This window comes from Monodelphis domestica, chromosome 2, assembly GCF_027887165.1.
Source record: "Monodelphis domestica isolate mMonDom1 chromosome 2, mMonDom1.pri, whole genome shotgun sequence".
In the NCBI taxonomy this organism is placed as follows: Eukaryota; Metazoa; Chordata; class Mammalia; order Didelphimorphia; family Didelphidae; genus Monodelphis; species Monodelphis domestica.
Genome location: NC_077228.1, coordinates 439,994,862 through 440,004,700, shown reverse-complemented (window position 1 = coordinate 440,004,700; position 9,839 = coordinate 439,994,862). Strand labels below are relative to the sequence as shown.

Sequence of the window (9,839 nt, the reverse complement as noted above, 5' to 3'; positions counted from 1 at the left end):
AAGTGACTTGTCCACATTCATATAGGGTATAAGTAGCAGAGTTGGAATTTGAGCCCAGATTCTCTGACTACAAATCTGATATTGGTTTACCATTTTCCCAGGTCATAGGTCCTAGAGTTAGAAAGTTCTTAGAAATCATCTAAATCCAGTCTCTTCATTTTACAAAGGATGAAACCAAAGCCAAGTCCAGACCCAGTGAGATGAAGTGACAAGTCCAAAGGCAAACACCAAATAGTATCTACTTCAGAGAAAAATTGTCACCATTTTAATGCATTAGAGACACGAACATTCAAAATATGATTATGTCACTGATTAGCATTACTAATAACTTGACTGCCTCCAGCATTCATCAAGCAACCTAAAGTTTATTTCTCAGAACACTCTTTTTTTTAAAAAATATATTTTATTTGATCATTTTCAAGCATTATTCGTTAAAGACATAGATCATTTTCTTTTCCTCCCCCCCACCCCCCATAGCCGACGCGTAAGTCCACTGGGCATTACATGTTTTCTTGATTTGAACCCATTGCTTTGTTGATAGTATTTGCATTAGAGTGTTCATTTAGAGTCTCTCCTCTGTCATGTCCCCTCAACCTCTGTATTCAGGCAGTTGCTTTTTCTCGGTGTTTCCACTCCCATAGTTTATCCTTTGCTTATGAATGGTGTTTTTTTTTCTCCTGGATCCCTGCAAATTGTTCAGGGACATTACACCGCCATTAATGGAGAAGTCCATTACGTTCGATTATACCACAGTGTATTAGTCTCTGTGTACAATGTTCTCCTGGTTCTGCTCCTCTCGCTCTGCATCACTTCCTGGAGGTTGTTCCAGTCTCCATGGAACTCCTCCACTTTATTATTCCTTTTAGCACAATAGTATTCCATCACCAACATATACCACAGTTTGTTCAGCCATTCCCCAATTGATGGGCATCCCCTCATTTTCCAGTTTTTGTCTCAGAACACTCTTAAATATGATTGGTAATTTATTCCTAGAGAACCAGAGACATTCCTGATGTCATAATTTTTAGGGCAATATGAGTTGAAAAATAAGCATGCTTGTGTTTATGAGAGATATACACCTGTAGCTATATGGAACTTGATGCAAGTAGTCTCATACAAGCTTATCAAGGTCATTATTTTTGCTATGTAGACTTCTGTTCTCAATAATTAAATCTTTTCACAAAAAAGAGGCCAAGTCAAGTTTTTGCTCCTGCAGCTACTTATTACCTTTAGCTTGAAAGCTCCCATGTTGTTATTTTAAAAACCCTTACCTTCTCTCTCAGAATCAACTGTGTATTGATGCCCAGGCAGAAGAGTGGTAAGGGCTGGACAATGGGGGTTAAGGGGCTTGCCAAGAGTCACAACTGGCAGTTATTTTTAAAAGAATCATATATCATAATTTAAAAAATAATATTAGTATCTCTTTCAATCTGATTTCCACTAAAATGGGAGAAGGAAAATTTAATTTTCATAAGTCACATAAAGACTATTGCACAGGTAATTGATTTCACAAATTTAAAATATCTATTTACATAAACCTATTCAGCCTTTATGGATTTGACCAGCGATGGTGAACCTTTTAGAGGGGTGGGTGATAGGAATATAGGTATCACAAAGCAGCATAAGTTTTCCTTATGTGATTGCTCCTAGCTACCATAAAAACTTGTTAAGAAGTAAACTTTTACATGGATTTCTCTTCTCTTACGGTTCCTTACCCATCCTTTTCAGATGACAGCTCTCAGGTAGATTTAAAAAAATACAGTTATAGAAATCAGAAGACAATAGTCCTAAATCCTCCCACCTTACTGCCATAATTAAACACCATATATTCCTGAAATGTTTTATAATATAAGAAGTTAAAATACTTAGGTCAGACAATTCAAAAACATAGTATATTAGTCTCATGTCTTTATTTTTAAAATTCCATATCAACAGGAATATATTAAAATTTCTATTGTTATGTACAAATAAAATTCAAATCATAGGCAACTCTAGTAAAAGTTTTTATTCATGTTGTCTAGTGGATTGAACAGAAATCAAACAATTTAGGAACATTTAGTCTGAGGATATGCATTTGTGCAATAACCATTGCTATATAAATGCCTAATTATCTATGTAATCAGTTTCATAAAATGCTAGATGGAAATAATCTTTGTTTGTTTACAGTTTCAGAATTTCTGAGATAGGTAATGTCCCATTTTCTAGTCTTCATTTCTGTGTAATAGGAAAAGAATTCTGGTCCATTAACTCTCCCACTCGCTCCTGGAGGAAGTTAACCAGCTCTGCCAGTACGAAGACATGGGTATCATCTATATCTTGTATGATGAATTTCTTCCCTAGGGCATTTGACTCATCCAGGTACAGGAGAAACTGTTTCATAGCCGGGTCACTGTGAAGATAAAACATGTTGCCATTTTATATAGAATTGATTATAAGAGCTCTAACATATGGAAGTTTTAGGGCAAGCAATAATAATGTTTACTTTTAATCTCTTCTCAAAATACCACAAGTTTATAAATAAAATTCAATTTTATATGTAACTTTCCACAGGTAAACATGGCAAAGTTTTTAAAATGCACAGGCCACTAACAAGTACTTGAAATTTGAAGCTATAAAGTTATTGGGGTCAAAATAACCTTTATTTTTATTGATAAACCAATTTTAAAAAATTGTTAGCCAGTAATTAAGTGGTACATTAAAAAATTAATTAAGGAACAATTAGTTTGGGATCCTATGAGCTTCATAACTTTTAGTCTTCCCTCATAATCCCTGAAGGAAATCTGTATGAAGGAAAAGAGAGTGAATTAACTCTTGCAAGTTGTAGAAATATTTCCAGAAACTTTTCTCTATTGGTTAAACCAGTTTTCCCTTATTAGCGGTTCCTGGTTCCTGGAGCTTTCATCAGCATGAGAGAAGTTGCCTGGATAGAATCTATCTGCCATACACTGAGCCAAACCACTCTTGGCTTAAGCCTGTTGGCTTCTAGCTAAAACCTTATAATTTGAGCTTTGTTCTCTAAGTCAGATTTTAGTTAGCTAGAAGGGTTTAGGCAGATAAGAGTACAACAGTGTTGGGACCAAGTAGGTCCTTGTAGACCAGTATCTGAGTGGAAGGAGGTAGAACCTGGTAGCTTAGGGAACTACTTTTACCCCGGTCCACTACCCATCCTGCTGTTTATAAAGTAAACATCGTTTATTTGAATAACATCAAACCAAAATCAGATTTTTGTTATACTTTCAGAGGACTGGTGTGGTTGACCCTTGGGCTTATAGATAAGCCAGAACCACTGTTTGGGTCAGTAATGATCCAAACCTAAAGCCACATTAAGTTGCCTCTATTAGTCGTTTAAACTGCATTCTTTCACTGTTAAGTTAGGGTTTCAAGAAAATGGCATTAAAAAAATTATTTTATTTTTTAAAAATATTTTTACATCTTTACATGATTCATTTTCTTTCCCTCCCCCTTCCCAGAGCCAATAAGCAATTTTTCTGGGTTGTACATGTTATCACCTGATACCTATTTTCACATTATTCAAAAATGGGCAATTTTTTGAGCAAAGCCCAAAGCATGCAAAACCAAGTATTAAGTAGGTAGATTTTTTTTTTGTTCTTAGATAAAGTAAGCTATTGGTAGATTTAGATTGCTACTCTCTCAGACCTCTTAGAAATACTGAGTTTATAAACAGTATATTTAAAGTTTCATGGAAAAAAAATGGTGAGATGATTACAAACGATAAATATATTATTAGTTTCACTGATTTGGATCAATTCTGAGGAAAATTTAGCCTAAACTATTGAATCCATTTTACTCATATACTAATTTAAAGAAATATAAATATTATTTTCAAGTATATCTAGCAACCTAAATTAGGTTAATAAAGGTTTTCTCTAGAAAAGGTCCTTAAGAAAATTCATTTTTAAAGAGATGAACAGATTCATTAAAATATCAACTAAGATAAACTGGCACAATTTTTTATCTTTTAAGAAAGCTAATTTTTCCAAGTATCCTCAAATACTTAATGCATCTCCCTTCACACAATTTGTTCAGGAAAGACATCAACTTGTTTTTAAAATAGTTACAATTTCCCCCCAGCTAGTATCTAAATCCTAAATTTGTTAATAGGAAATGAAATTTGTTCATTCAGCAAGCATTTATTAGGTGCCTAAGTGCAGATCACTTCTACTTCTCATCTGGCAGGACTATGATGATCTACTTGGGAACATAAACACCTTTAGAATTAGAGATTTTGACTGGAAAGGGACCTTTGATATCATCAAGTCCAATCTCTTCATTTTACTAAAGAGGAGACAGAAGCTTAAGGAGATTAAGTGATTAATCAAAAATCACCCCAGGTTAAGTACAGTAAATAGAATGGTAAATTTGAACAATTTCCTTTATTTCTGCATTGAAAGAGCTGATATGTCAGTGTATAGCTCTAATTTTATTTAGAAGACACACAGAAACTGAACATTGAAAGGGCAAACTTAAAATTCAACATCTTGTAGGTGTTCTTTCTTCAACACTCCATATTTTCAGGCTGATCCTCAACATAGGAGAAGCTCACTACCTAAATATTCTATTTACTATACATTTCTTTTAGAGCAAATGATACTTTTAGTTGTATTAACCAAAAACTTTCAAGGCCACATATGGTGGAAATTATAAAAATATAAAAATTAAAATAAAAAAAAAACCTATAGTTTTTATTTGAAACACTACTGCTTGGAAGATTTCACTTTTCAGTTTCAGGGAACTTAGGAAAGGAAGAAAGGTAGGTTTTTGGGGAATGAAAATGAGTTCAGTTTAAGTCTTACTGTTGATGTGAGCACTAAGTGAACATCTTTCCAGTGAGCAGTATGAAATGCAAGCTCAGGGAAGCTGTTGGGAGTTGGAATCAAAGAATTGAAAGTCATCAGAGATAGTAACTGAAGGTATGGAGATAAATAGGAGAAAGGTCAGAATATTCAGGGAAATGCACACTGACCAGGTGGGAAGAATACCCAGGGAAAGAATCAAAAGGAATAGCCAAAAGGGTAGGAAAAAATAGGAAAATACAGTATCCCTGGAGCCAAAAGGGATAATAATATCAAGGTGATGAATACTGGGGATGAAGACTGAGAAGCAGCTATAGAATTTGATAAGGTGAGCAGTTTCAATAGAGTGGTGGAGATTCCAGTGTTTGTTGGATGATGGAAACTAGATTGTGGTGGGTGTTCTTTGAGGATGGATAGGCAAGAAGTTGTAGCTCTTTTTTCTTTGTCAATCCTCCAGTCTAAATGTACCTAAGGGCATATTTAGCTGGGTAGCTCAGTGGATTGAGAGCCAGGCCTAGAGACAGGAGGTCCTAGGTTCAAATCTGACCTCAGACACTTCCTAGCTGTGTGACCCCTCACAAATCACTTGATCCCCTCCCATTGCCTAACCCTTACCACTCTTCTGCCTTGGAACCAATACGCAGTATTGACTCCAAGATGGAAGGTATGGGTTTTAAAAAAACAAATAAATAAATATACCCAAGAAGCTAAAACTAAAAAGTGGTGCTTCTAGGCATACAGAAGATTCTCTAGTCATTTTTCCAATGTGTTGCTAAATCTTTTATCCTATAAGAAATCAATGAAATTCTCTAGTTGTCAAGTATTTTGTACTTTTCAATTCAAAAAGTTATTCAAATATTTTGTATTGAATGGTGTTCTTCAGTTTTGTGAAATAAGTTGAGTAAAGTTTTTCCACCTATCTGCAAAATCAAGATATCTACTTAAATATGTTAAGTCTCTACAACTTGTATTTTGTTTTTTGTTTTAGCTGCAATTTGAAGATGATGCAATGGATCTCTAGATGTGTTAACTGGGAAGATACAGGTTCAAATTTTATCTCTTATACTTATTAGCTATGTGACCTTGGGCAAGTCGGGTTCCTCTTTTGTAAAATGGGGAAAATAGCTGAAATTCTGGCCTTAAAGAGTTGTTAAAAGAGAGCTTTTTAAAACATAAAACTGTTTAAGTGTACTTGGTGAATTTAAGACAATGGTTAATTTTTGTTTGGAATTTCCTAAAGGTAGACTGGCATATTTGTTAGCATTTATAACCCATTTAAGGGGAGCTAGGTTTCACAGTCATTAGAGTACCAGGCCTGGAGTCAGGAAGACTTATCTTCCTGAGTCCAAATCTGGCCTCGGACACTTACTAGCTATGTGACTCCAGGCAAATCACTTAAACTTGTTTGCCTCAATTTCCTCATCTGTAAAATGAACTGGAGAAGAAAATGGTAAACCACTCCAGTATTTCTGCCATAGATACTGTTTAGAAAACCCCAAATAGGGTCTTGAAGAGTTGTATATGATTGAAAAATGACTGAAAAAACAAGTTCCACTTGCAGAAAAGTGACTGAATAGCTGTAGTGGTGGTGGTTCAATGCCAAACATTCCCCAGTGCTAATTAATAAACAAAGCCTATTTTCCATCTGCAGCTCATGAAGTCTATCACTAGTCTTTAAAAGGAGGTCTAAAAGATACACAGGGAAGTGTCCATGCTCTCCAGAGAAGGATACCAACTAAATCTAAGACTCTCACTATCCTGTAAATCCATCAAGTTCATTAGGAAATTCCCTTGATTAAACACCCCTACATTTAATAAGAGTTATAACTTACTGAATATACATACACTCAAGTCAATTACTGAAGCATTAATATAAACTAACAAGATACTCTAAACAGAGTTATAAGTAGCCTAAGTTAAAAAACACAGACACATACAACTTTCTTTTAAAAGATCTTTCATTTATCTATATGAACAAGCATTAGTAAGTCAAGCAGCCAACAAATGCTTAATGCCTAACTCCAAGTTGTTAGTGCTTAGCCCTTAAAACTACTCCACTTTGTTGTGACTTATAATGGAAACTGGTTGAAGACAGAGAGAATTCCCAAGGCACCTTATATTTAAGTGAAGAGGGAAATATAAAGTATAATATAAATATAAAATAAATGCAAGGTTCATCAAAGAATCGACAATTTAGTTGGGGAAAAGGAAAAGCCTCAACTCCTAGTTCTGCTATATCTAAAGTATGATTTTGAGTACCAAACCATTGGATAAAACATCTAAGTTCAATGGCAGGTCAAAGGAAATGGAGGACCAAGAAGGCCTGGAATAGTCAAGGTCATGGAAGAAGTGGGACTTAGAATCTTAAAATCTTAAAAGCAGGAAGTATCCTTAGAAATGACTCAGTCAGACCATCTAATTTTATAAATGAAGAAACTGGCTTTTAGGGCTGGATAGGAATACCACCAAAGCAAGAGAGAAATTAACACTTAAAAGGGAAAAGTATCCAAACTACTAACCATTCTATAAGTACGCCTTTCAAGACATTCACCATTTTCTCCCAGTTAGAAGGGTCAAATGCAGTCAATGGCAACAAATGGGATGAAGTGAACTAAAAAAAAAAAGATTTCAATTTTAACATATTAACAAAAGATCTTGATATTAGAGAACACACAAATATAAGAATAATGAAAGTGATGGTATTAATGCTTAAAATCTACAAAAAGTCATTTTCACCTTTTGATATTTAATGATAAAACAATTGACAAATATAGCTGTCGCAATTAACTTTTTCTTAAAATTTAACCTATCTTCAAGTATAACTTTTTTTACTAAGTTACACATATTAAATATCTGGAATATTCACAACAATTATAATTATTCATATTCTAATAAAGGTTGGGACATTTTAAATGTAAAAAAAATGAACCATAAAGGCCAGTCAGGTTCTCCAACATTAAAAAACAAACAAACAAACAAAAACTACGGTTGGCTACCCAGTATTTGTTGGCATCTGGACACCTACACAAATCCAGGGATGTGTGTCCTAAGTCCGGAGCAAGGACCAGTGATGGATAACCCCAAGATGCTATGATTCGTTTCCGAATCCACACATGGGGAAGAAATAAATTCGCATAACATGAGAGACATCAAATAAAAAGGGATAATAAGTAAAGCGCTTTACAATCTTTAAAGTGCTATATAAGGGCTATTCTTCACCCTCCCATCTCCTGCTCTGGACACTCAACCAGCCGAGGATCCAGGATCCTATGGAGGAACCAGGCCGTTGCTTCGCTCTGCAGCTTTTGAGGAAAGAAGCTCGGCGGGGAGTGGAACGGACAAGCTCCTCCTAGGCTTAGCTATCCCTCGGCCCTTTTAGGGACTACTCCTTTCACCTTTAGTCCAGCAACTACACCACCCACTAACTCTACTAGATCACCTACAACCCTAGCTACATACCTCCGAGCAGCCAGGACACCTACAGCAGCTCGGCGGAGAGACCAACGAACTGCGCCTGCGCCACAGACCTCTGCGTCGGGTCAGGGAAGTTACCCGGAAGAGGGCGGGGCCACCACCGTGGGAGGAAAGGAGGGCGGGGTCACGTGCCCGCGCCGGTGGCGGAGGGCTCCCGGACCCCTCTCGTAATCAGAGGTGGCTCTTCTCCTCTTGGCCTCTGCCTGCCCTCCCCTCCCCCCATCTCTCCTCCTGCCCTCTATATATACAGGTCCTGATTTGTTGGAGGAAGCTCCGCGAGCCGCCTACAGGTAGGTAGGTAAGATGGAGGGGGAGGAACGAGGTGAGCTTCAGGTGCGGCTTCTCAGCGGGGCCGGGAGGCTCCGCGCTGGTTAAGTAGGGTCGGGATGGAGCACGTCCGTTTGAGAGGCTGCGCGGGCCGCAAACCGCCTCGCTGAGGCTGGCTCCCGATCTGCTTTGCTTTGCTTTGCTTTGCCTTGCCCTGCCCTGCCCTGCCCTGCCCTGCCCTGCCTTACCCTGCGCTTCAAAGCCTGATTGCTCAGTGCGGGGGGCGTGGCATCCTCCACTAAGCACTGTCTCCTGAGTGTGTGTATGTGTTGTGTACATTCCTGCTTTCCTTACTTTCCGCGTGGGTAGTGGGAACCTCCTCCCTACCTGTTTCTTTCCTGCATTTCTAGATTTCTAGAATTTCCACCGGCTTCTAGAAGAAAATTGTCTCACTTGTTTAACCATTTTCTTCTCTCCCTCTCATTTCTTTTTTTTTTTAAACCCATACCTTCCATCTTAGAATCAATACTGTTCCTAGGCAGAAGAGTGGTAAGGGCTAGGCAATGGGATTAAGTGACTTGCCCAGGGTCACACTGCTAGGAAGTGTCTGAGGCCAAATTTGAACCTAAGATCTCCTGTCTCTAGGACTGGCTCTCAATCTACTGAGCCACCTAGCTGTCTCCCCGCCTCTCATCCCACTCCCCCATTTCCTGAGCAGTCTTGTTCAACTCCTTCACACTTTATTGCAATCTCCCTTCCTCAGCCCACTCTCTTTTTTCTCTCTCTACCTCTTATCTGTCTCTTCCTCTACTCTTTTTTTTTTTGTCTCTTTTCCCTTCTATCTCTCTCATGGTTTTTTCCTGCCTCTTGTTTATCTCTCTCCCTGTCTCTGTTACTGATTCTTTTTGCCTCTCTTCCCCATGTCTTGACTTTCTGCCTTTTCTGTCTCTCCACTGTTTCCACTGGTCTCTGCCTCTCCTTCCTGTTTCTCTTTCTTTTCCTGTCTGTTTCTTTCTTATCTGTCTTTCCCCATTTCTGTCACTCTTTTTCTTTTCTCTCCTCTTTCTATCTCTTATCTATATTTCCCTTCCTCTCCTCTCAGTTTCTTTGTCTTTCTTCAAGGTCACCTGTTATCTCATGCAAAATCACTAGTTGTGTGACCCTGAGCAAGTAACTTAACCTGTCAGTCATTCTCCAAACATTAAGTGCCTACTATGTGCCAGACACTGTATTAAATTATAGGAATGCAAAAGACAAAATTGAAAGTTCCAGCCCTCAGGGAAT

At 37.6% G+C, this 9,839-nt stretch overlaps 2 protein-coding genes across 5 annotated transcripts in view; one reads left to right on the top strand and one right to left on the bottom strand.

The window, feature by feature from the left end:
- Positions 1–1,990: 1,990 nt before the first annotated feature.
- On the bottom strand, positions 1,991–8,415 carry GTF2H5 (general transcription factor IIH subunit 5). The gene is made up of 3 exons (XM_001371159.4): positions 8,274–8,415; positions 7,334–7,425; positions 1,991–2,389 (listed from the first exon to the last, which is right to left on the bottom strand). The coding sequence occupies exons 2-3, from the start codon at positions 7,366–7,368 to the stop codon at positions 2,209–2,211; spliced, it is 216 nt and encodes a 71-aa protein (XP_001371196.1). The 5' UTR covers positions 7,369–7,425; positions 8,274–8,415; the 3' UTR covers positions 1,991–2,208.
- Positions 8,416–8,418: 3 nt separating this feature from the next.
- Positions 8,419–9,839, top strand: part of SERAC1 (serine active site containing 1) — a 78,743-nt gene continuing 77,322 nt past the window's right edge. For 2 of the 4 annotated variants that reach the window (XM_056818994.1, XM_001371108.4), the window contains exon 1: positions 8,476–8,582. The gene's annotated coding sequence lies outside the window, so the exon portion shown is untranslated. Of the gene's footprint in view, positions 8,583–9,839 lie in introns of all 4 variants that reach the window. The other 2 variants (XM_007484811.3, XM_001371135.4) reach the window with 2 other exon arrangements.